A 27,686-nucleotide genomic window follows, 5' to 3' on the forward strand; every position below is an offset into this window, starting at 1 on the left:
CTTGGCAAATGAGTGGTGGAGGAATGCTAGGAAGGGTTTTAAAGTGAAAAGAAATATAGTTGGAACACAGTTTGATTTAAAATGTTAATGCAGCATAGAATCTCGGGAGTTTGTGTTAATACATACTTCTGATTACAGACAGTATCAAAATAACTTGTATAAACCTAAGACCAGCTTTTTGATACCTAAAAATAGCACGGTGGGCTGGAATACTGAAAAGCAATATTGAATGAGAACCAGTCAAAGTAATTTATATCACTGGAAAGGAGCTTCCTACTGCTTTGGAAGCAGATAATACTGAGAAAGCTTGAAATTAAATTTTATTTTTTCAACAGAAGAGACTTGGTTCTACATATGGTAAAAGGAAACGGGTGTACTTTTCTACAGTCAAGCACTTTGGAAACATCTGTGTTTCTTTAAGAACCGTAAGGCCTCCAAATAATGAGATAGTTCAATGAAAAGATTACACACTAGTAAAAATTTAAGAAAATCTAAGGAAAAAGTGCAAGAAAAACACCTTCTAACTTTGGGCACCAAAGGACTCTCCTAAAAAACAAAATAAAACAAAAACCAAACCAAACTAAAGCCAAATCCAATGAATTACATCACTCAAATAGCAGAGGCTGAAAATTCTCCATCCCTAAGTCTTTACCAGAAAATATGTTATCCCAATAGGTTTAGGCCAATAGCACCTTCAAATTAGATACAGATTGTGAAACATTTAAAAGAGGTGTGATACTGTTATTTTTGAGCTGATCTAGTTAGTTGTATATACATAAAAAATGACAATCAAAAGGTGAACTTCCTAGAAAAATTTAGAGGAAAATGACATTTCTTTTTTTTTTTTTTTTTTTTTTGAGACGGAGTCTCGCTCTGTCGCCCAGGCTGGAGTGCAGTGGCGCAATCTCGGCTCACTGCAAGCTCCGCCTCCCGGGTTCAAGCCATTCTCCTGCCTCAGCCTCTCCGAGTAGCTGGGACCACAGGAAAATGACATTTTAAAAAGCAATTACTGCCAGGTGTGGTGGCTCATGCCTGTAATCCTAGCACTTTGGGAGGCTGAGGTGGGAAGATTTGAGTATTACTTTTTTGGGAGGGCTAGGGATAGTAAACAAGAAAAGATCATAAAAAGTTTTAAATAATGTAAGATATTTAAAGAAACAGAACAAAAAAGTTCTACCTGATAGTGATGTTGTAGGAGTGACTGAAGCAACAGGAATCTGGGGCATGGATGCACTTGAGAACGAATTGTAATTAGCAGTGCTTGGTCCACTGGCACTACTGCTGACTCCAGTTGCAATTGGAGGTGCTGTGGAAGTTACTGGAGACCCCTTTTCCCTTACATTTGGAGAATTCTCCCATGCTTTGCGTGCAGACTCCATCTGCAATAAAACAGACATTTTTTATAGTAAAAAAAATGATGTTAATACAGAATATACATACATATATACATGTATCAGTATTTAAGTGCCAAATACAATCTTTCAAAAACCACACACACACAAAGATATTTAAAGAAAATCTAAGACCCTAGGACCCTAGGGATTTCAGACTTTCCATTTGCCTCTTTATCTCTGCTCCATTACTCAAATTGAGAGTGTAAGAGTGGGGCTTAATTATGTTTCTACAGAGAACTTGTTGATGGTTTTAGAAAACAAGTCAGTGTACTTTAAAGTCACAGCTCCTATATCATTTAAATATGAGCCCTTATCCCTACCAGTGAATAAGGAAAGGCCTTCCCCAGTAAATATCCATTCTCTCCATTCTTTCTTTTTACTCCAACGCTTCTTAAATGGCAAATGGCAGGCATCTTTTGGTTGGGTGCTTCATGCTCAGTGTTTTAAAAGGCAAGGTAACAAGATAGGTTTTAGGCTTGGGTGCAATAGAAACGCTTTTGTTTCACATCCAGATCTCAAGCATTTCATGTACCACCAGATGTAACCATTTGCATTTATGACCCCTGGTTTCAGCTGTATTTTCTTCTCCTAGTTTCTTAAATGGCAGAAAATGGCCTTATTTCAATGTAGAGCAGCACTATTCAGTAGTTTTCAACAGATACATATGTAAATGCAAATCAAATATGTAATTTTAAATTTTCTAGTAGCTACATTTTAAAAAGTAAATACAAATAGATTATATATTTATTTTGAAAACATTTAATTCAACCCAATATTTATATTATAATTAAACACTAATAAACATAAATTGATATTTTGTAAGTTTAATATTAAAATTTCATATGCAGTATATATCCAACATAATCTATAAGATCCAGCTGCAATGACTTACGAGAGAGAAACTTTTTCAAGTAACATATTTAATATCACTGTTAGGAACTTTGTGGGTCCTTAAAGTATCAATTTCTAAAATTTTATTTTGGTTATAAGAATTTTGAGAGATAGAGGCCGGGTGCGGTGGCTCATGCCTGTAATCCCAGCACTTTGAGAGGCTGAGGCAGGCGGGTCACGAGGTGAGGAGTTCGAGACCAGTCTGGCCAACATAGTGAAACCCCGCCTCTACTAAAAATACAAAAAAATTTAGCCGAGTGTGGTGTGAGCCTGTAAATCCAGCTACTCGGGAGGCTGAGGCAGGAGAATTGCGTGAACCCAGGAGGCACAGGTTGCAGTGAGCCAAGATCGCACCACTGCACTCCAGCCTGGGCAACAGAATGAGGCTCCAACTCAAAAAACAAAACAAAACAAAACAAACAAAAAAAGTATTTTGAGAAATAGTACATATTTTACCCTGCCTTCCTTTAAAAACACACTATTCATAATTTAACCTTTTCTTAAGACTAATTGTTATCATTAGATATTTAAAATATATAACACTTTTATATTTGAGAAAAATCTGAAATCTTTTCTTTTTCTCAAAATCACCTGGTTGATTTCAAATGTGTTTTATTTTAAAATAAAAGTCTTGGGGGAATTTAGGAAGTAAGCTATAATGTAATTTACCTGTACCAGCTGAGATTTTGTGGTTTAGGGCAAGTTGACAGAGTACAATGTATTTCATGCCAATTTTGTTTTACTGAGAACATATAAATTAAGTTATAGCTAATCAAACTTACATAATATATAGGCCACATATATGCATACAGGCCACAAGTTTGACTTGATTTCATTCCTTAAGCAGAAATATAAAGTTTTTATTTTTGGAAATTCAGTGAAACTAAAAGTACAGTTAGTTAACCATTACTCATTTTTTTCATATTTTGTCAATGATGTCCATAAAAACTTAATGTCGTCATGGATCCATCACACAGTTTTGCTTAAAGTTGCAGTTTCCATGAACCCACTGATAAGAAGTAAGAATTTACTGTGTAATATAACTTTTCTATGCTTTATGTATTACTCCAATAAAAAGGAGATGGCAGAGGAAGTAAAAATAAAGAAATCAGAAGTTTTAAGCTAATGTAATTTGACTTAAATTTGATTCTCAATGTGTATATTTCTTCTTGAAATGTTAAAAACATAAGTGAAAGGCAAAGTTGAATAGGTATTTTAAAGAAATAAATACTGGCCTAAAAATAATTAAAGATGACATTATATTTGCTTATGTGAAATTAGATTATTACCTTGCTAGTATAATGATAAAAACCATAAAAGTAAGACTAAGTAAGGAACACAGATTGAGACAGTCATTCAAGCCGAAAGACAACAGAAAAGGCTGAACAAGAACTGGCAGTAAACAGTAAAGACTGGGCAAAGACAGAGATGGCACAAAGCAGAAGCTGTTGTCTTATAAAATTTTATGATCTCAAACTTATATTTGTTAAGCCTCTTACAAAGAAGTTGGGCAGAGAGGGGAGAAGATAAGGGAACAAAAGTAATATGAGTCCAAAATGAATATTGGCCACATTGTAAAACAACAAAGTTCCTGTGACCCCCCAACTGAAGATCATCAAAGAGATTGTCAACCAGTGCAACATCAGGATGCCCTACTATATTAGAGATTAAGAACTTCCCTGGATTATGAACAAAGAACACCAATGAGATAAATAGACTTAAAAAAATCTTCCCTTGGCCAGGTGTGGTGGTTCACACCTGTAATTCCAATACTTTGGAAGGCTGAGGCAGGTGGATTGCTGGAGCCCAGAGTTCAAGACCAACCTGGGCAACATGGCAAAACCCCATCTCTATTTAAAAAAAAAAATTAAAAAATTAAAAAAAAACCTCCTTTAATTCCATGTTTGCACTTTTTAAAACTACTGACTATTCCAAAGATGAATTGATTTAAAATACTCTCAAACAATACAACTGTAAAAAATCATTAACATAGCTCAAAATTACAATAGGAGATTAAAAAAAAAGGCCAAAACATTTTGACATCCAAAAGCGCTGAATCTCTTTTGCCCTCTTATTAAATAATTATCCAAAAACAATCAACTGAAAATCTTCTGACGTCATCTATAAAGCATACTTGTCAATTATCTTCCCATAAAATAATCATACAGTGTTCATTCAATTCACACATAACTTACAGGAAAGACAAACAACATTCTTACTATTATCAGTACTTAATATTTTGGTAACAATCACAAAAACATGAAATAATAAGATTGTATTTTTTGTATACAAACCCATATATCCAAAAATTATTATGATCTCTGGGAGGAACTTAACACAAACATGGAAAAATACTATCCTGTATTTTTAAGACAAAATTCACAAGCATAATAGGCCTCACTTTAAATATGAGGATATCACATCACCACTTAGTGGTATCAGAAGCTAATAAAACTGTAAGGTATAATTTGACAGCACTCTATTTCCTCAGCTTAGTATTGTTGCTTACCACATAAATCTAGTAAAAATACCACACGAATATTGTAACTTATGTCCCCTTGCATGCAACAATTAAGGACTCTTAGAGATGGATGTTGTACATACCTTGAAGGTGAGGCTGAAAGTAGTGGGAGGAACTGAAGTTAGGCTGGAGCTCTGTTGTATAGTCTCCCTCTTAGGGAGGGGAAGGGTGTTGGGCAGGGGCACCTGAAAAGGTAGGCAACACATATCACAATCTAACTATGTGTCTACAATGCTAAGGTGTTCTAAGGGTAGTGTTTATTTTTCATCAGAGCTAACAGAAATATGTGATTACTTAAGAGTCACATTGTGTTTATAGTAGTTGGTAATTAAGGATATCTCAGATAAAACTTCTGAAGGGAAATTATTATCTGCCTTTTTATACGTTAAGTTGGCAGAAAGAGAGTCTGCACCAGATATAAGGTGTATACTCAGAAGGCAGTGCTTCTCATATTTTAATATGTACATAAATCACCTGAGGATGCTGATAAAAATCAGATTTTGATTCAGTTGGTCTATGTTAAGGCCTGAAATGCTGGGTTTCAAACAAGTTGCCAGGTGATGCTGATGGTGCTGGTCTACAGGCTGCATACCGCGTAGCAAAGCTCTAAGGAATAAAACCTTCACCATATACGGGGCATCTACAGGTTCCACCAGAAGTATTTAACATGACAGCAAAAATATAAAAAATTAATCTCTTTCCTGCAATATGGTTAACTTTTTTATAACAAGATTCAAGAACAAAAGTAATCTTGGGAAGAAAGTATGGACTATTAGCACCACCTCATTACAATAAAACTGTTCTGCTATAGTAATAATTATGGCAAATATTGTTAGAAACTTTAAGATATTAGAAACTCACTGCCTTTATCTCTGGATCTTGGGACTTTATTATGTATTACATTTTGGATAGTTCATTCAGTTGTTCAGGAAAAATAACTGGGATGCTTGAGAGTTTTAAGATAATCACTTTGTGATACTATGGACTACCTAATGGAGATTCTTTCATACATGTTGAAAGCAGCTGTGCTATGATAATCCAAAAGGCCACTTGCATTTAATCTTCAAGACATTCAAGATACAAGATGATTGTACTACTGAGTAATACTAACCAACATGTATCAGTTAAGACCATAAAAAAAGTATATTAAGCCCCAATAAGAGAAATAAGCCATTTTCAAGTATAATTAAAAAAGACAAAAGTTCTATGTGAAAAATGGAACCCCCAAACAGACAAGTGAAAGAAAAAAGGACATCTCAAGAGGTTCTAAATTTTTTCCCATGTAGGACATTTGTTTTTAACTCTACATTGAGTTCAGAATCACCAACACACTTGGCACAAGTAAGCAACACCGTGAAATCCTTTCAAACTGATGACCATTTATAATGCTCCCTGACCCAAACTGATCCTTCTGATTTCAAATATACCCTGGCTACACTGTTAACAACTGCATGCAGACTATTCACCTATATATGAGGCTGGGCCTCTTGCCTCCAGTAGTTATCAGTATATAAGTCACTCCATTAATTAGCCTTATAGATCACACAGAAACCATCAAAATGCTCGTCTGGATATTTTCAATGAATTTTAAGGGTTCTGAGAATAATACTTTTTTTCTTATTTGTTTTATATATTTTATAAATCATATTTTCAGAGGGTAGTTTCGCAAAAAGCATCACATACTTTAAAAACCACTATCGTAGAAATATTCTATATTTTTTAAATATGAGAAAAGACACAGTGTAATTAAACTTTATTGAGATCTTACTGATTGAATATTTCATAATCTAGACAGTGATATCACAGCACTTAAACTGAAAGGAAGTCTTTTCCTCCTTCCCAAGTCTTCCATTATTTTTCACAGGAGGTATAAGGAGTTAAAAAAAAAAGAAAAAAAAATATATATATATATTTAAACCACTTTCATAAAAGTGGGGGGTGGGTGGGAGGAAAGTTGAACAAATCACATTAATCAGCTCCTCAGAGCTCTCAACACCAAGAAAAAATATGTGACTCACTCCTTTCTATTCCTTTTCTCAGCTACATATTTAGTACAGTCCTTCAGCTGAACTACAAAAATTGGATTAAGTGACCCCTAATGCAGCTCACCTTTCTAAAATTCCATATACTTGATGCTAGAGGGAAGAATAGAAAGCATAGAAAAAAAGTAAGAAGATAATAAAGATTTTTATAACTCAAAATGATAGTTAAAGCTCTTTGTGACAGACCTTTAAATATTTATCTGTAAAGGATTTTTTTTTAAAAAAGGATGATCAACATTTTAGTCTGATAGCCTTTACTTATTATAGACGGCTATATTTAAAACAGAGAGCACTAACCAAATTTCCATCATACCTGCTCTCCAAAATAAGGACCATGCAAGTAACTTTTAAAATGTTCTTCTAAACAAATGACACTGTATAACTATCGCATGCTATCTAATGTTTCTGGGCTAACAATTTTTCATCTATCAGTCAGTGAGCTAAGCAAAATGATGAACTGTACAGACTTTTAACACAACCTTGAATTATATTAGTAACATGGTTGCTCTGGAAAACTAGGTCCTAAGTTACAACATGACTTAACATCACCTTATATTAGAGTATATCAGAGTGTTTGGCGTACTTATGTATACAATACAATATAGCTCAATCTACACAACAAGAATGTTATTAACACGTTGGTATTTTTTCTTTTTTAAAGACATACTTGATTCTTTGGGAATTCTATAGTTGTCTTTTAATTCTAATTTTAGTCATCTTAAATAAGTTTGGTTTCACTGAATCATAAAAAAGTTTTATATAAGAACAAAATCACCAACCGTTCATGTTAAATTTGTAAATGTGAGAGCTAAAAAAACTTCTTACCAATACCAGGTTAATAAGATTAGTATTTACATGAAACCAAGCCTATGCACCACAAACCTTCATCTTAAATGGAAAGCAGATGGCTTTCAGAGGAAAAATAAAAAACTCAGCTTTGACTATTTTTGCTAATTATATTACAGTACTCCTAAACACAAATTTACTATCAACTCTTTCCCTGAGTTAAATATTGATCACTACAGTAAATAAAACATGAAATAATGTGCTTGATAATAATAGCCAGGTTCCAATGCAAACTTGCCACATCTCAAACTGATTACTTACATTATTAACCAAAGTATCCTCCATCTTTGTATTATTAGTAGCCACAGTGTTAGGCAGAGAAGAAGAGGGTGTAGTATAGTCTGTTACAGACTCCTGTGAAGTAGTAATAGAAAAAAAAATACATTTGAAACTGAATTAATTGCTCACTTCTTCTTTTTTTTGAGTCTTGCTATCATGCAGGCTGGAGCACAGTGGCATGATCTCAGCTCACTGCAACCTCTGCCTTCCAGGCTCAAGTGATTCTTGTGCCTCAGTCACTGAAGTAGCTGGGATTACAGGCGTGCGCCACCATGCCATTAATTTTTGTATTTTTAGTAGAGATGGGGTTTCACCATGTTGGCCAGGCTGGTCTCGAACTCCTGGCCTTAAATGATCTGCCTGCCTCAGCCCACCGAAGTGCTGAGATTACTGGCATGAGCCACCACGCCTGGCCAAATTGCTCACTTTCTAATGATAGCCTAATAGTTATAAAGTTGTTCTGGAAGAAAGCAGGAGGAGAGAGTAGACTTTAAGACTCAACTCACTCAATCAACTAACAATGGAGTAATACAACATGGACTCACGATCAAAATGATAGCATTTCAACTACTGCTGCATTCTTGTACATTTAGTACTAGGAGACTGTCAACAGTACCAAATATTTATTTCTGTAGGTTATTAAAAGAACCTTTCATGTGCTTCCCACATTCATTCTATAGCTTACTATCAATTACCAAGATCTTAGTTGATGCAATTACTTAGGTTTTAGGGTACACTCCTTGTTTCCTGTCACAAATCTCATTTTGAAATATGGCAGAGTAGGACCACATAAGCTATTACTTATATGAATTCAGTTGTATGGCAATTAAAAAGAGAATAATATTCAGATAATATAAAAAATTGCATGTAACTTTTTTCTCAGAGTTTATGTCCCGGAGTCAACATAAAATGGCAGATATGTTTGCTATTCCCACAAGTGTCTGTTCCCATGGTCAATCAACATATCTTGTCTTAATGAGTATTTTTAGATACACGTTTCATTCAATGTGGCCCCTAAATGTGAGTCAACAGCCTCTAGTGTTCAACCAAAGAAACAGTAATCTGTTCCAACTATGAAAAAAAAAATGGCTATACTGGAGTTACTAAAAGTCTGCCTTATTTCCTGACTTTAGAATGTCACCAGTGGGCAAGATAAAGCTCTACTGTAATTCTATTTATATTAAAAGTGATATAGAGCCATCTTTCAAAGTATTCTGATTTTGTATAGATGTTTTTCACTTTAAGCTACTCAAATAGTCCAGAATTTAGAGTAAATTTCCTCAAAAAGAAATATAATTTGCTATAAAGAACTTCCTTAGATTACATACATAAATCATGAAACAAAATCTTCTTTGCAGAAATAAACTATAGAGTTTTATGCCTCAGCAGGAAAAAAAAAAAAAAAGCAGACTGTTGCTTTTCTTCCTGTTCATTTTAGACATGGCTTGCATCTACTGAACTGGTAATCCCTACATGTGGCTTACCTTTGCATTAGTTACATATTCTGCAGATGATACTGAGATCATTGTTCCTATTTCAGTAGACATTTCTGAGACTGCTTTAGTTTCCTTTGTCGTGACAGGATCTGTGCTTCTGACTGTAGCTGGGCTTGGTTTCTCTTGTCCTTCTGGCTCCACCTGTTGGGCATCTTTTACTTTTCTATTTTTTAATGAACGTTCCTTTCCAATGGGACCAGGTTTGTGTTCTTTGTTTTCTACTGGACTCAAATCTGGAAGCTAAAGTCAAATGTTTATGATAAAACTATGTTTATGATAAATGAGTATCTTTCATCATTGCATCATGATCAAAGATATTCATTAAAATTAAGTTCACTTTTAAAACTATTATTTGCTCTTCATGTCAGTGGCCTTCATAAAATTTTATCTGGATTATAAAGTATATTTACCTTCTGGGCTTTGATAGGTCCTGCTCGTGGCTGCTTCTGCCGCTGTTCTTTTGGTTCAGGTATTTTGTCAGCAGATTTTTCCGAAAGCACAGGAACAACTTCATTTTCATTTCCATTTGAAGCTGGAGCACCAAACTGAATTGTGTCAGTTCCAATTTCGAGTCCACTTTCTTGACCATTCTTCGCTCCCTAGTAAAAGAATATTTTAAAACTTGCTTGCAAAGCATAGTTCTGATGTGACTGATTTATGAAGCACTATATAGTTTAAGTACAATAGAAGGTTTAAGGCAATCTACATATTAACTGAGACTGACATTAATTATATTTTAGGAGAATTTTCTCTTAACTGTTATTTATCTGTACTAGAAAATAACTGATAAAATGAAACTAGCACAAGACTTAAGTTTTTAAAGTCCTGGCTCTCATGAGTGTGATCATGGGCAAAGCACAGCTTCAAGTTGTTTCCTCATTTAAAACAAACGTAAAAGCAACACACAAAGACACCACTACCAACAAACAGATGAATAAACTGGAAATAAAAGACAGTAATAAGTGTCACCTGCTTCTCAGAAGTCTGCTTTGAAAATGAAATTTAAGAAATATAATAAAAACTTTGTTATTGGTAACACAGAGCAAACATCTAAGCAATCAATCCACCAATTAAACAGTTAATTTGGGCCAGGCATGGTGGCTCATGCCTGTAATCCCAGCACTCTGGGAGGCCTAGGTGGGCGGATCATGAGGTCAGGAGTTTGAGACCAGCCTGACCAACATGGTGAAACTCTGTCTCTACTAAAAATACAAAAATCAGCAGGGCGTGGTGGCGTGTGCCTGTAATCGCAGCTACTCAGGAGGCCGATGCAGGAGAATCGCTTGAACCTGGGAGATGGAAGTTGCAGTAAGCCTAGGTTGCGCCACTGCACTCCAGCCTGGGTGACAAAGCGAGACCTGTCTCAAAAACAAACAAACAAACCCAGCTAATTTGTTGAGCATCTTCTTTGTGCTAATCAATCTAATTGCACAATTTGCATTCTAGCAGGTGAAGCAAATAAAGAACTAAAAAGTCAGATAAGGAATCTGCAAAAGCAAAATAGGGTTCAGAGACCAGCTACTAGACTGGTAGACAGAGAAAGCCCCTGAAGAGGACACACTGACATTGAATCTAGAAGACAAGATCAGTGGAAAGAGTTTAGGGAGACCACATACCTACGGTAAAGGTCAAGAACAAAAAAAGGTCAGTGAGGCTGAAGCATAGCAGGTATGGGGAACAGTTGTAGAAACAGACAAGCAGGTTAGGTGACCTAGGGCTTTGTTACAACTAATCTTTTCATGAAAAGACAAACATAAGCAAAACTAGGGTCAAAATTCAACTAAAGCTTGTTTTAATAATTGAATCACTACTCCATGTCATTTTTGGCATTCCTAAACCCAGCATGGTCAATTACTACATAAGGCTAATGTTATATCTACCAGGATATAATGTCAAGAGTATGAACAACGCATGTAATTCAGATTTTTAATATCTAAATAGTCACCTTCAAATACAGTCACGTGCCATATAATGGTGATGTTTAGCCAATGATGGACCACATATACAAGGGTGGTTCCATAAAATTGTAATATCGTATTTTTACTGTACCTTTTCTATGCTTAGAAACACAAATACTTATCACTGTGTTACAACTGCCTACAGTATTCAGTATAGTAATAAGCTGTATAGGTTTGTAGCCTAGAAGCCATAGGCTATACCATCTAGGTTTGTGTAAGCAGACTCTATGATGTTCACACAATGACCCATTTCTCAGGAAGTATCTCTGTTGTTAAGCAAAGCATGAATGTATTGGAAAATACTGATGTACATTAGAATAAAAATTTCTTTGCTTTAGTCAATGTTGAAATTCTACAGTCAGTTAAGTGTTAAGTGTACAGTAGTATTAGAAAAGAAAATAATGCAGTAAGTAGACTGTGAAGGCTATTAACTGTATATACAAAAATGTTAAGAACTTGCACATATTTAAATGAGTAGAAAAATAACTGTCAAGTTAATGACTGTTAGAGAATGTTATATCCTTTGAAACGAAAGTGTTTATGAAATATACATAATACAAAGAATGATAAAAGCTTAGACAATATTATAATATCAGGTCTTTGTAAGGCTAGTTGGTATAACTAACATTGATAACTTTAAGTAAAATAATCATTAAGAGCTCTGTTTCACTAGAATAATCTAAGAAAAAGTCCATTAGGGAATTCTTTCCATCCTATGAAATGTCAGCTTTGCTAATACAAAGTTTCATCATGAGGAAAAACTCCAAAATAATGTATGACATTCACAAAAAATCATCTTCCATACAGAAAACATAAAAACACAAAGACAATGAAGAAAAAAGTATGAGAGAAAAATGAGACACCACTAAAATATCTTGCTCCACCACTGACTGAAGGTAAGTTTAAACACCCATTTATCACTGTAAACTTGTAGAATGCCTGGAAGAAAAATCTTGCAGTTGGGAAACAAACTTCCACTCTGTCCTTCACACCAGCATGAAAAATCCTGAAATGTTCTCTATGATTAATCATAATGCTAATACCAACAGGCAGAAGAAAAATTATTATACTGAGACTCTTAAATATTGAATGCAGTGACTCTTGAGTTGTAGCGTTCTCTGAATAATCTGTAACATCAAAACAGATGATGATGCCTACTTTAGACCTACTAAGTCAGAAAACTGGAGTGAAGACAGAAGTAGCAGGAAGACTCCTTAAAGAAAAAAAAAATCTTTTAGCACCTATAGGCTATACAAAAATTAAAATAAAAAATTAAAATCTCAACTATATCTTCTTTACTGCCCCATTTTTTTCTGTACTCCTTTATAGCAAAATGACGTTCAAGTTCTTTATACAGTTGGCTCTCCTTATTTGCGGGTTCCACATCTGTAGATTCAACCCAGTATGGATGGAAAATATTCAGAAAAAAATTATAAATGGTTGTCAGTACTATACAAGAACAGACGGTTCTTTCTTGTCATTACTCCCTAAAATGGTATAACAACAATTTACATAGCATTTACATTATATTAGGTATATAATTAATCTAGAGATGATTTAAAGTACACAGGGAGGTTATGCATAGGTTATATGCAAATACTGCTTCATTTTATATGAGACTTGAGCATCCCTGGGTTTTGGTTTCTATTGTGGTGAGAACCAATCTCCACAGATATAGAGAGAAAATGGTACTCATCTTTCCTTTCATTTTCTCTGAAACTCACTCTTTCATCCAGGCTTTCATCCCTATTACTCCACCAATAATATTCTTATCAAAGTCATCAGTGACCATCATATAACTCTATCAATTGAACACCTGTATTACTTGACCTACCAGCAGCCATCTGACACCCTTAATCTATCCCTTCTTTGAACTTATCTTTCACTTGACTTTTAGGATACTTCTCTAATCACTTAGCTTCTCTAATTCCTACATTTCCTGGAGTCAGAAAGCCCCAAGACTTAATTTTTGATTCTCTTTCCTAACTACTCTCATCCTCCCTTAGTAACCTTACACAATTCCATCACTTTAAACATCATCTATATGCTAATGACTTCAAATTCATTATCTTCAAACTAGATGAACTCTTCTGGACTACAGACTCATATCCATCTACATTTCCACTCAGAGGTATAATAAGCATCTTAAATCTAACATGTCAAAAACTGTCCAATCTCAGTTACTGAAAATTCTCGTATTTCCTACTGTTCAACCCAAAAACTTTGGAGCTAACTTTGACTCCTCTGTCCCTTCTCATACCCCATTTAACACTTTAGTAAATCTTGTCAGCTCAATCTTCAAAATACTCAGAAACCAACTATTTCTCATGACCTTTCACACCACTTCCCAGGTTTTAAGCTATCATCATTAGATTATTGTAACATCCTAACTTCTATTCTTGCCACCTATGGATTATTTTTCACAGACCACCCAGAATAATTTTAAAAGTCAGATCCTGTTGCTCCTCGCTCAGAACCCTCCAGTGTCTTCCTACCTCTTCCATAGGCCCTACAGGATCCACCTGCTACTCAGGTGTGACCACCAACTTTATCTATTCTCATTCCATCTCTTACTTCATTCCAGCCACATGGACTTCCCTGAACTTCCTCAAACAAACCAAGTGTGCTCCTGTCTCATGGCATTCATATTTGCTATTATCTGAATCTGGAATCTCTTTTCCTCAGGCATTTGAATAGCTACTCTCTTATATCCTTCAAGTCTTTAACTCAAGCATTATCTAAGTAGGCTTTTGTGGTCACCCTATATTAAACTGTCTTCGTGAACCTTGGAAAATTCCTTATGTACCTTCCCTGCTTCGTTTTTCTCCACAGTGCTGATCACGATTATGTTTTTTTATTAGTGGTTTCTCCTCACAGGGCAATGGAAGTCCCATGATGGTAGGGCTTTTTGACTGTTTTTAGTCCCAGTTTTGTAAGCCCACAGGTTAGAACACTACCTAGAATACTGTGAGTGCTTAGTAAATGTTCGTTCAATGAATGAATGAAGAATCACTGACCCCCAACAGTCATTTACCAGTATCACATTTGAGAAATTATGTTAGAATAACAATCTGCTATAAACAGTTTCTAAATACTTATACTACTTAAGTCTTCAAGATAGAAACATGGGAGAAAAGTCCACAAAACAATAACCGCACTTTTATTTTCTGCATCATTAAGATCTTTCTTGAGACTAAATTGAAAACAAGTGTTTAATGTCTAAAAGTGAGACACACCTTATAAATGTAAAGATGTAGCAGCAAGAGTATCACTTGGGAAATTGTTAGAACTTATTCAAACCTTAACCCAGACCTAATAAGTCATGAACTATGGACATGGGGCTCAGCAATCTGTTTTAATTGCCCTCTAGGTTAATTCTGAGGCATGCTGTAAGTATTGTTTTGCTTTCCAGGTGGGGTCTTGCTCTATCACCTAGGCTGGAGTACAGTGGCACAGTTATGACTTTACTGTAGCCTTGACCTCCCAGGCTCAAGTGACAGTCCAACCTCAGCTCCAGAGTAGCTGGGACTACAAGCACATGCCACCACAACTGGCTATTTTTTGTTTTGTATGTAGAGACAAGGTCTTCCCACATTGCCCAGGCGGGTCTATGTTACCCAGGCTGGTCTTGAACTCCTGGACTCAAGCAATCCTCCCACCATGCTAAGATTACAAATGTAAGCCACCACATCCGGCCACACTGAAGTATTAGGGAAAACCCAGCACACCAATGCTGTTAAAAGCCTATTCTTACCTCTGATGAAGTAGCTGATCCAAACGATGTTAAGGGCTTATTCCATGCACTGACTGAAGGTGGCTGTGGTGGACTAATGGGACCTACTGGAAAGAAGCCATAACAAACATGATTAAGATATAGAGTCTAATAATCTCTAACCCATTTAACCCTTTCCTTAATCTCCTATTGTCTAGCTATTACTAGCCAGGCAATAAAACAATCACTTTTCAAATCAGACTTACAAAGATTATTATGTATCAACATACAGGCATACTTCAGAAACATTGTGGGTTCAGTTCCAGACCACTGCAATAAAGCAAGTATTGCAATAAAGCAAGTCACACTAATTTTCTGGTTTCCAAGTGCATATCAAAAGTTATGTTTACATTACACTACAGTCTAATATGTAATAGCATCATGTCTTAAAAAAGATACATACTTTTTAATTTTAAAAAAAACTACCGCTAAAAAGGAAGCTAATCATCATCTTAGCCTTTGAATCGTAATTTTTTTGCTGGTGGAATCTTGCCAGTGGAGATGTTGATGGCTGCTAACTAGGATGGTGTTTGCTGAAAGCTAGCATGGCTGTGGCAGTTACTTAAAATAAGACAACAATGAAGTTTGTAACATCAACTGACTATTCCTTTCATGAATTCTCTGTAGCATGTGATACTGTTTACCCATACAGTAGAACTTCTTTCAAAACTGGAGTCAGTAGTCTCAAAACCCATTGTTTAATCAACTAAGTTCATGTAATATTCTAGATCCCTTGCTGTCATTTCAACAATGTTCACAGCATCTTCACCAGGAGATTCCATCACAAGAAACAACTTTCTCTGTGTCAGTTATTTCCTCCACTGATGTCTTGAATTCCTCCAACTCATCCATGAGGGTTACAATCAACTTCTTCCAAACTCCTATTAATGTTGATATTCTGACATTCTCCCATGAATCACTAATGTTCTTAAAGGAGTCTAGAATGGTAAATCCTTTCCACATGGTTTTCAAATTTCTTTGCCCAGATCCATTAGAAGAATCACTGTCTATGGAGGCTGTAGCCTTAGAAAACGTATTTCTTAAATAACAAGACTTGAAAGTCAAAATACTCCTTGATCCATGGGCTGCAGAATGGATGTCATGTTGGAAGGCATGAAAACAACATAAATCTTCCTGTATATCTTCATCACAACTCTAGGGTGACTAGATGCCCTGTCAACAAGCTTATATTTTGAAGGAAAGCTTTTGAGCATTTTTCCCCGAGCAGTAGGTCTCAACAGTGGGCTTAAAAATAATAGGTATGGGCCAGACATGGTGGCTCACACCTGTAATCCCAGCATTTAGGGAGGCCGAGGAAGGTGGATCACCTGAAGTTAGGGGTTCGAGACCAGCCTGGCCAACATGGCAAAACCCCGTCTCTATGAAAAATATAAAATTAGCCAGGCATGGTGACGTGTGCCTGTAGTCTCAGGTACTCAGGAGGCTGAGGCAGGGGAATTGCTTGAAGCTTGAATCCGGGAGGCAGAGGTTGCAGTGAGCTGAGACTGAGCCACTGTATTCCAGCCTAGGTGACAAGAGTGAAACTCTGTCTCAAAAAAGAAAAAAAAAAATTGGCATGCCATTTTGTAAACAGATGTGATGTCATCTAGGCTTTGTTGTTCCATTTCTAGAGTACAGGCAGAGTAGATTTTCTAGAGTACAGGCAGAGTAGATTTTCTAGAGTACAGGCAGAGTAGCATAATTTTTAAGGGCTCTAGGATTTCAAACATGGTAAACGAGCAGGGGCTTCAGCTTTAAGTCATCAGATATATTAGCCCCTAACAAGAAAGTCAGCCTGTCCTTTTAAGTCAGGCATTGACTTCTCTCTAGCCATGAAAGGCCTAGATGGCATCTCCTTCCAATAGAAGGCTGTTTTGTCTATGTTAAAAATTTATTATTTAATGTAGCCACCTTCATCCATTATCTCAGTTTTGGATCTTCTGGATAACTTGCTGCTTTACCTTGCACTTTCATGTGATAGAGGTGGCTGCTTTCCTTAAACTTCCTGAACCAACCTCTGCTAGGTTCAAACTTTTCTTTGGCAGCTTCCTCACCTCTCTCAGGCATCACAGAATTGAATAGAGATAGAGGCCTTGCTTTGGATTAGGCTTTGGGTTAAGGGAATGTTGTGTCTGGATTGACCTGCTATCCAGACCACTAAAACTTTGTATCAGCAATAAGACTGTTTTACTTTCTTATCATTAGTGTTGATTACTGAAGTAGCACTTAACTTTTGACCTATCTTGGCTTTTACCATGCCTTCTTCACTAAGCTTAGTCACTTCCAGCTTTTGATTTAAAGTGAGATGTACGTGACTCTTCCATCCACTTGAACACTTAGAGGCCACCAGAGAGTTATTAATCAGCCTAATTTCAGTACTGTTGTGTTCTTAAAGAATAGGGAGGTCCAGGACAGGTAGAGATCAGGGAACGGCTGGTCAATGGAGTGGTCAGAACACACAAAACATTTGTCAATTAAGTTCACCATCTTATTTGGGTGTTCATGGTACCCCAAAACAATTACAATATCAAAGATAACTGACCACCATAACAGACAAACGATGAAAATTTGACATATTGCAAGAATGACCAAAATGTGACACAGAACATGAAATGAGCACATGCTGTTGGAAAAATGACACCAGAAGACTTGCTTGACACAGTTACCATGAACTTTTAATTTTTAAAAATGCAGTGTCTACAAAGTGCCATCAAATGAGGTATGCATGTACAAGTCCCTCCCAAACATTGCCTATTATTTTCTCATCAACACAAAAATTATTTCCATAAAATATGCTTGTTAAACATGCTTAAAACAAAAATTTTAAGAAAGTTGAGGATCACTATTACTTTTTCCTACAATAAAAAATGAGATGGCTAGAAAACACTTAATGAGTATATAAATAAAATTGAAAAGAAACCTCAGTATTCCCATACCATTCCCCACCCCTCACTTCTCTTTTGCAACTTACATTTCTTAGAGATATCATTCAGCACAGCTGGTGGGGCCACCTTGTTATCCCATAATTCAGCTGTCAGAGTGCCATGTGACTGTGGGGTCTGGATGGATTTTCCTGAGGCTACATAATCTGTGCCATTAGATGTTTGAGCTGAAGGCAGCCTAATTGATGGTGGTGGCTGTTTTGAAGACTGAGATGTAGTCTGTAGTGGATTCTGGACTGGTTTGTGGGTCTGTGCCTGAGTCTGGGCTGGGGCAGGTGGGGCAGGATTTGGGGCTGAGACTGGGGTGGGGGCTGGGGCTGAAGCTGAGGCAGGGGCAAGTGGGACTGAGGCAGTTGGGGCTGAGGCTGGGATAGCTGGTGCTGCGATGACTGGGGCAGCTGGGGAAGAGGCTGCTGGGGCCGGCGTTGGAGCTGAAGCTGGTGCTAGGGCTGAAGCAAGAATGGGAATTGAGGCTGAGGCAAGAATGGGGACAGAAGCTGGGGTTGAAACTGAGGCAAGGATGGGGGTTGGAGCTGGGGCTGAGGCTGGAGCTGAAGAAGAGGTTATAGCTGCAGCTGAAGTAGAGGCTGGAACTGAAGCTGAGACTGAGGCTAAGGCCGAAACTGGAGCTAAAGGTGAGGCTGGAACTGGAGCTGAGGTTGAGGCCAGAACTGGAGCTAAAGTTGAGGCCGGAACTGGAGCTGGGGTTGGGGCTGGAATTGGAGTTAAGGTTGCCGGAAGTGGAGCTGAGGTTGAGGCTGGAACTGAAGCTGAGGTTGAAGGTGGAAGTGGAGCCGAAGCTAGAGGTGGAACTGAGGCTGAAGACTGTGCTTGCTGGATCCCTGTAGCCTGTTTTTTGGCAAATCTTGGAGGAAGCTTAGAAGTCTGGCTTCTTCCTTTTTCATTTGCATTCTTTTTGTTCCAGACCTTAAAAAATTAACAGGGACCATTTTTGTCAATAACGCAGCTGAAAGCAACAGTTCATAAATGCAACTTTTAACTAACTCCCACTAACTTGGCTCCTTTACTTTTCAAAATAGGTACTCAAACTACAAAATGTCAGGGTTGCTAATAAGATTTTGAATGATGAGAAGCCAAAATAATATTGAGACAAAAGACAAACAGGTATTGTACATTCTTGACATACAGGTACACAATTCTGAAATTCAAGAACTAAGAAATTTTGCAGTAAATTCATTTGGCAGCAAAACCTACCTGAGCTAACAAAATGAGATTTACAGTCTTAACTCATATATTTGCCACAGACATTAATTTGGGCAGTGTGGCTGGTATGTTATGATATAAGGTAGATGCACAACTATTTTACCTTTCTAAATAAATGACTTCTGAAAATTTGGTTCCAAAGGTTATAGGCAATTAAACGAATAATTTATCTTGATTCATTCTGTGTATTTAAATGAACTAATATAAATTACAATAGATACTTTTGTAGGCCAGGAATCCAAAATCTACTGGTTCGTGACATTTGTGTTCATTAGCTTTCCAAGATAATTTAAAATCAACTCAACTTTGCCTTGGGGCAAATAAGGTGTCCCTAGCATATAATGTTGTTAAAGTAAAGATGGTCTTGAGGAAGTAGCGGTTGCCATTCCAAGACGGCAGAATAGGAACAGCTCCAGTCTGCAGCTCCCAGTATGATCGATGCAGAAGACGGGTGATTTCTGCATTTCCAAATGAGGTACCTGGTTCATCTCACTGGGACTGGTTGGACAGTGGGTGCAGCCCACGGAGAGTGAGCAGAAGCAGGGTGGGGCGCTGTCTCACGCTGGAAGCACAAGGGGTGGGGGGATTTCCCTTTCCTAGCCAAGGGATGTCATGACAGACTGTACCTGGAAAATCGGGACTCCCGCCCTAATACTGCACTTTTCCAATGGTCTTAGCAAATGGCACACCAGGAGATTATATCTCGCGCCTGGCTCGGCGGGTCCCACACCCATAGAGCCTTGCTCACTGCTAGTGCAGCAGTCTGAGATTGAACTGTGAGGTGGCAGCCTGGCTGTGGGAGTGGCGTCCGCCATTGCTGAGGCTTGAGTAGGTAAACAAAGCAACCGGGAAGCCTGAACTAGGGGGAGCCCACCGCACTTCAATGAGGCCTGCCTGCCTCTGTAGACTCCACCTCTAGGGGCAGGGCATAGCTGAACAAAAGGCAGGAGAAATTTCTGCAAAGTTAAAAGTCCCTGTCTGACCACTCTGAAGAGGGCAGTGGTTCTCCCAGCATGGTGTTTGAGCTCTGAGAACAGATGGACTGTCTCCTCAAGTGGGTCCCTGGCCCCGTGTAGCCTAACTGGGAGACATCTCCCAGTAGGGGCCGACTGACACCTCATACAGACAGATGCCCCTCTGAGATGAAGCTTCCAGAGGAAGGATCAGGCAGCAATATTTGCTGTTCTGCAGCCTCTGCTGGTGATACTCAGGCAAACAGGTCTGCAGTAGACCTCCAGCAAATTCCAACAGACCTGCAGCTGAGGGACCTGGCTGTTAGAAGGAAAACTAACAAACAGAAAGGAATAGCATCACCATCAACAAAAAGGACATCCACACCAAAACCCCATCTGTAGATCACCATCATCAAAGACCAAAGGTAGATAAAACCACAAAGCAGGGGAGAAACCAGAGCAGAAAAGCTGAAAATTTTAAAAACCAGAGCACCTCTTCTCCTCCAAAGGATCACAGCTCCTTGCCAGCAACGGAACAAAGCTGGACAGACAATGACTTTGGCAAGTTGACAGAAGCAGGCTTCAGAAGGTTGGTAATAACAAACTTCTCTGAGCTAAAGGAGGATGTTCGAACCCATTGCAAGGAAGCTAAAAACCTTGAAAAAAGATTAGATGAATGGCTAACTAGAATAAACAGTGTAGAGAAGACCTTAAATGATCTGATGGAGCTGACAACCATAGCACGAGAGCTACGTGACACATGCCAAAGCTTCAGTAGCCGATTTGATCAAGTGGCAGAAAGGGTATCAGTGATTGAAGATCAAATAAATGAAAAGAGAAGTTTAGAGAAAAAAGAGTAAAAAGAAACAAACAAAGCCTCCAAGAAATATGGGACTATGTGAAAAGACCAAATCTATATTTGATTGGTGTACCTGAAAGTGACGGGCAGAATGGAACCAAGTTAGAAAACACTCTTCTGGATATTATCCAAGAGAACTTCCCCAACCTAGCAAGGCAGGTAACATTCAAATTCAGGAAATACAGAGACCACCACAAAGATACTCCTCGAGTAGAGTAACCCCAAGACACATAATTGTCAGATTCACCAAGGTTGAAATGAAGGAAAAAATGTTAAGGGCAGCCAGAGAGAAAGGTTGGGTTACCCACAAGGGGAAGCCCATCAGACTAACAGTTGATCCCTCGGCAGAAACTCTATAAGCCAGAAGAGAGTGGGGGCCAATATTCAACATTCTTAAAGAAAAGAATTTTCAACCCAGAATTTCATATCCAGCCAAACTAAGCTTCATAAGTGAAGGAGAAATAAAATCCTTTACAGACAAGCAGGTCTGCCTTACAAGAGCTCCTGACACTAAACATGGAAAGGAACAACCAGTACCAGTCACTGCAAAAACATGCCAAATTGTAAAGACCATCGATGCTAGGAAGAAACTGCATCAACTAACAGGCAAACAACCAGCTAACATCATAATGACATGATCAAATTCACGCATATTAACCTTAAATGTAAATGGGCTAAATGCCCCAATTAAAAGACACGGACTGGGCCGGGCGCGGTGGCTCACGCTTGTAATCCCAGCACTTTGGGAGGCCGAGGCGGGCGGATCACGAGGTCAGGAGATCGAGACCATGGTGAAACTCCGTCTCTACTAAAAATACAAAAAATTAGCCGGGCGTGGTGGCGGGCGCCTGTAGTCCCAGCTACTCGGAGAGGCTGAGGCAGGAGAATGGCGTGAACCCAGAAGGCGGAGCTTGCAGTGAGCCGAGATCGCACCACTGCACTCCAGCCTGGGTGACAGAGCGAGACTCCATCTCAAAAAAACAAAAAAAAAAGACACGGACTGGCAAATTGGGTAAAGAGTCAAGACCCATCAATATGCTGTATTTAGGAGACCCATCTCACATGCAGAGACAGAGATAGGCTCAAAACAAACGGATGGAGGAAGATCTTCTAAGCAAATGGAAAACAAAAAAAAAGCAGGGGTTGCAATCCTAGTCTCTGATAAAACAGACTTTAAACCAACAAAGATCAAAAGAGACAAAGAAGGCCATTACATAACGGTAAAGGCATCAATTCAACAAGAGAGGTAACTATTCTAAATATATATTCACCCAATACAGGAGCATCCAGATTCATTTAAGCAAGTCCTTGGAGACCTACAAAGAGACTTAGACTCCCACACAATAATAATGGGAGACTTTAACACCCCACTGCCAACATTAGACAGATCAACGAGACAGAAGGTTAACAAGGATATCCAGGACTTGAACTCAGCTCTGCACCAAGCAGACCTAATAGACATCTACAGAACTCTCCACCCTAAATCAACAGAATATACATTCTTCTCACTACCACATCACACTTATTCCAAAACTGACCAAATAGTTGGAAGTAAGCATTCCTCAGCAAATGTAAAAGAACAGAAACCACAACAAACTGTCTCTCAGACCACAGTGCAATCAAATTAGAACTCAGGATTAAGAAACTCACTCAAAACCGCACAACTACGTGGAAACTGAACAACCTGCTCCTAAATGGCTACTGGATAAATAACAAAATGAAGGTAGAAATAAAGATGTTCTTTGAAACCAACGAGAACAAAGACACAACATATGAGAATCTCTGGGACACACTTAAAGCAGTGTGTAGAGGGAAATTTATAGCACTAAGTGCCCACAAGAGAAAGCAGGAAAGATCTGAAATAGATACCCTAACATCACAATTAAAAGAACTAGAGAAGCAAGGGCAAATACATTCAAAAGCTAGCAGAAGGCAAGAAATAACTGAAATCAGAACAGAACTGAAGGGAATAGAGACACAAAAAACCCTTCAAAAAATTAATGAACCCAGGAGCTGGTTTTTTGAAAAGATCAACAAAATCGATAGACCGCTAGTAAGACTAATAAGAAAAGAGAGAAGAATCAAATAGACTCAATAAAAAATGATAAAGGGGATATCACCACCGATCCCACAGAAATACAAACTACCATCAGAGAATACTACAAACACCTCTATGCAAATAAACTGGAAAATCTAGAAGAAATGGATAAATTCCTCGACACACACACCCTCCCAAGACTAAACCAGGAAGAAGTTGAATCCCTGAATAGACCAGTAACAGGCTCTGAAATTGAGGCAATAATTAACAGCCTACCAACCAAAAAAAGTCCAGGGCCAGACAGATTCACAGCTGAATTCTACCAGAGTTACAAAGAGGAGCTGGTACCATTCCTTCTGAAACTGTTCCAATCAACAGAAAAAGAGGGAATCCTCTCTAACTCATTTTATGAGGCCAGCATCATCCTGATACCAAAACCTGGCAGACACAACAAAAATAGAGAATTTTAGACCAACATCCCTGATGAACATCGATGCAAAAATCCTCAATAAAATACTGGTCAACCAAATCCAGCAGCACATCAAAAAGCTTATCCACCAAGATCAACTTGGCTTCATCCTTGGGGTGCAAGTTTGGTTCAACATATGCAAATCAAAAAACATAATCCATCACATAAACAGAACCAAAGACAAAAACCACGATTATCTCAATAGATGCAAAAAAGGCCTTTGACAAAATTCAACAGCCCTTCATACTAAAAACTCTCAATAAACTAGGTATCGACAGAACGTATCTCAAAATAATAAGAGCTATTTATGACAAACCCACAGCCAATATCATACTGAATGGGCAAAAACTGGAAGCATTCTCTTTGAAAACTGGCACAAGACAGGGATGCCCTCTCTCATCACTCCTATTCAACATAGTGTTGGAAGTTCTGGCTAGGGCAATCAGGGAAGAGAAAGAAATAAAGGATATTCAATTAGGAAAGAGGAAGTCAAACTGTCCCTGTTTGCAGATGACATGATTGTATATTTAGAAAACCCCATCGTCTCAGCCCAAAATCTCCTTAAGCTGATAAGCAACTTCAGCAAAGTCTCAGAATATAAAATCAATGTGCGAAAATCACAAGTATTCCTATACACCAATAACAGACAAACAGCCAAATAACGAGTGAACTCCCATTCACAATTGCTTCAAAGAGAATAAAATACCTAGGAATCCAACTTGCAAGGGATGTGAAGGACCTCTTCAAGAAGAACTAGAAACCACTGCTCAACAAAATAAGAGGACACAAACAAATCGAAGAACATTCCATGCTCATGGATAGGAAGAATCAATATCGTGAAAATGGCCATACTGCCCAAGGTAATTTACAGATTCAATGCCATCTCCATCAAGCTACTGAGAGGTGCCAGCGTGCTGGCAGCCCTCACAGGCCTCGCTCGCTCTCGGTGCCTCTGGGCTCCCACTTTGGTGGCACTTGAGGAGCCCTTCAGCCCGCCGCTGCACTGTGGGGGCCCCTTTCTGGGCTGGCTCCCCGGAGCCGGCTCCCTCAGCTTGCGGGGAGGTGTGGAAGGAGAGGCCTGGGCGGGAACCGGGGCTGCACGCGGTGCTTGCGGGCCAGCGCGAGTTCTGGGTGCGCGTGGGCTTGGCGGGCCCTGCACTTGGAGCAGCCAGCTGGCCCTGCTGGCCCCAGGCAATGAGGGTCTTAGCACCCGGGCCAGCGGCTGTGGAGGATGTACTGGGTCCCCCAGCAGTGCCGGCCCACCAGCGCTGCGCTCGATTTCTCGCTGGGCCTTAGCTGCCTTCCCACGGGGCAGGGCTCGGGACCTGCAGCCCACCATGCCTGAGCCTGCCACCCCCTCCGTGGGCTCCTGTGCGGCCCAGGCCTCCCCGACGAGCGCTGCCCCCTGCTCCATGGCACCCAGTCCCATCGACCACCCAAGGGCTATGGAGTGCGGGCGCAGGCGCGGGACTGGCAGGCAACTCCACCTGCAGCCCCAGTGCGGGATCCACTGGGTGAAGCCAGCTGGGCTCCTGAGTCTGGTGGGCATGTGGAGAACCTTTATGTCTAGCTCAGGGATTGTAAATACACCAATCAGCACTCTGTATCTAGCTCAAGGTTTGTAAACTCACCAATCAGCACCCTGTGTCTAGCTCAGGGTTTGTGAATGCACCAATCGACACTCTGTATCTAGCTACTCTGGTGGGGCCTTGGAGAACCTTTATGTCCAGCTCAGGGATTGTAAACGCACCAATCAGCACCCTGTCAAAACAGATCACTCGGCTCTACCAATCAGCAGGATGTGGGTGGGGCCAGATAAGAGAATAAAAGCAGGCTGCCCGAGCCAGCAGTGGCAACCTGCTTGGGTCCCCTTCCACACTGTGGAAGCTTTGTTCTTTCGCTCTTTGCAATAAATCTTGCTGCTGCCCACTCTTTGGGTCCACACTACCTTTATCAGCTGTAACATTCACCGCGAAGGTCTGCAGCTTCACTCCTGAAGCCAGTGAGACCACAAACCCACGGGGAGGAATGAACAACTCCAGATGCGCCGCCTTAAGAGCTGTAACACTCACTGCGAAGGTCTGCAGCTTCACTCCTGAGCCAGCGAGACCACGAACCCACCAGAAGGAAGAAATCCCAAACACATCCGAACATCAGAAGGAACAAACTCCAGACATGCCGCCTTTAAGAACTGTAACACTCACTGCGAGGGTCCGCAGCTTCATTCTTGAAGTCAGTAAGACCAAGAACCCACCAATTCCGGACACACGACCAATGACTTTCTTCACAGAATTGGAAAAAACTACTTTAAAGTTCATATGGAACCAAAAAAGAGCCCGCATTGCCAAGACAATCCTAAACAAAAAGAACAAAGCTGGAGGCATCACGCTAACTGACTTCAAACTACACTACGAGGCTATAGTAACCAAAACAGCATGGTACTGGTACCAAAACAGAGATACAGACCAATGCAACAGAACAGAGGCCTCAGATATAACACCACCCATCTACAACCATCTGATCTTTGGCAAACCTGACAAAAACAAGCAATGGGAAAGGATTCCCTATTTAATAAATGATGCTGGGAAAACTGGCTAGCCATATGTAGAAGGCTGAAACTGGACCCCTTCCTTACACCTTACACAAAAATTAATTCAACATGGATTAAAGACTTAAATGTTAGACCTAAAACCATAAAAACCCTAGAAGAAAACCTAGGCCATATCATTCAGGATATAGGCATGGGCAAGGACTTCATGACTAAAATACCAAACGCAATGGCAACAAAAGCCAAAATTGACAAATGGGATCTAATTAAACTAAAGAGCTTCTGCACAGCAAAAGAAACTACCATCACAGCGAACAGGCAACCTACAGAATGGGAGAAAATTTTTGCAATCTACCCATCTGACAAAGGGCTAATATCCAGAATCTACAATGAACTTAAATTTACAAGAAAAAATCAAACAACCCCATCAAAAAGTAGGCAAAGGATATGAACAGACACTTCTCAAAAGAAGACATACATGCAGCCAACAGACACATGAAAACAATCCTCATCATCACTGGCCATCAGAGAAATGCAAATCAAAACCACAATGAGATACCATCTCACACCAGTTAGAATGGCGATCATTAAAAAGTCAGGAAACAACAGGCGCTGGAGAGGATGTGGAGAAACAGGAACGGTTTTACACTGTTGGTGGGACTGTAAACTAGTTCAACCATTGTGGAAGACAGTGTGGAGATTCCTCAAGGATCTAGAACTAGAAATACCATTTGACCCAGCCATCCCATTACTGGGTATATACCCAAAGGATTATAAATCATGCTACTATAAAGACACATGCACATGTATGTTTCTTGTGGCACTATTCACAATAGCAAAGACTTGGAACCAACCCAAATGCCCATCAATGATAGACTGGATTAAGAAAATTTGGCACATATACACCATGGAATACTATGCAGCCATAAAAAAGGATGAGTTCATGTCCTTTGTAGGGACATGGATGAAGCTAGAAACCATCATTCTGAGCAAACTATTGCAAGGACAGAAAACCAAACACCTCATGTTCTCACTCATAGGTGGGAACTGAACCACGAGAACACTTGAACACAGGGCGGGGAACATCACACACCTGGGCCTGTTGTGGGATTGGGGTAAGGGGGAGGGATAGCATTAAGAGAAATAGGTAGTGTAAATTACGAGTTAATGGGTGCAGCACACCAACATAGCACATGTATACATATGTAACAAACCTGCATGTTGTGCACATGTACCCTAGAACTTACAGTATTAAAAAAAAAAAAAAAGATCGTCTTTGCTGTAAGTCAAAATATAAGGAGCTACGGTCCTTATATTTTATTTAAAATTTCCTTTGATTCCGGTCAAAATGATTAAAAGTTGGGAAGATGATGTCACTCTTAACACTTGAAGAATGAATACAGCCTTGACAAGTAGATAAAAACTTTGAACATTTGCTGATACACTTTGGGCAA

The 27,686-nt window shown here is 39.0% G+C and overlaps 1 protein-coding gene across 12 annotated transcripts in view; it reads right to left on the reverse strand.

The window, feature by feature from the left end:
• PRRC2C (proline rich coiled-coil 2C) overlaps nucleotides 1-27,686 on the reverse strand; it is a 109,592-nt gene that overhangs the window by 17,324 nt on the left and 64,582 nt on the right. For 10 of the 12 annotated variants that reach the window (XM_032161003.2, XM_032160996.2, XM_032160998.2 and 7 more), the window contains exons 19-25: nucleotides 18,171-19,068; nucleotides 15,182-15,267; nucleotides 9,880-10,068; nucleotides 9,458-9,709; nucleotides 7,956-8,048; nucleotides 4,890-4,991; nucleotides 1,178-1,379 (exon numbers count right to left, since the gene is read on the reverse strand). In XM_032161003.2, coding sequence (XP_032016894.1) covers nucleotides 1,178-1,379; nucleotides 4,890-4,991; nucleotides 7,956-8,048; nucleotides 9,458-9,709; nucleotides 9,880-10,068; nucleotides 15,182-15,267; nucleotides 18,171-19,068 — 1,822 coding nt within the window. The remainder of the gene's footprint in view (nucleotides 1-1,177; nucleotides 1,380-4,889; nucleotides 4,992-7,955; nucleotides 8,049-9,457; nucleotides 9,710-9,879; nucleotides 10,069-15,181; nucleotides 15,268-18,170; nucleotides 19,069-27,686) is intronic. The other 2 variants (XM_032160993.2, XM_032160999.2) reach the window with 2 other exon arrangements.

This window comes from Hylobates moloch, unplaced genomic scaffold (genome assembly GCF_009828535.3).
Source record: "Hylobates moloch isolate HMO894 unplaced genomic scaffold, HMol_V3 SCAFFOLD_8, whole genome shotgun sequence".
NCBI classification, from domain to species: Eukaryota; Metazoa; Chordata; class Mammalia; order Primates; family Hylobatidae; genus Hylobates; species Hylobates moloch.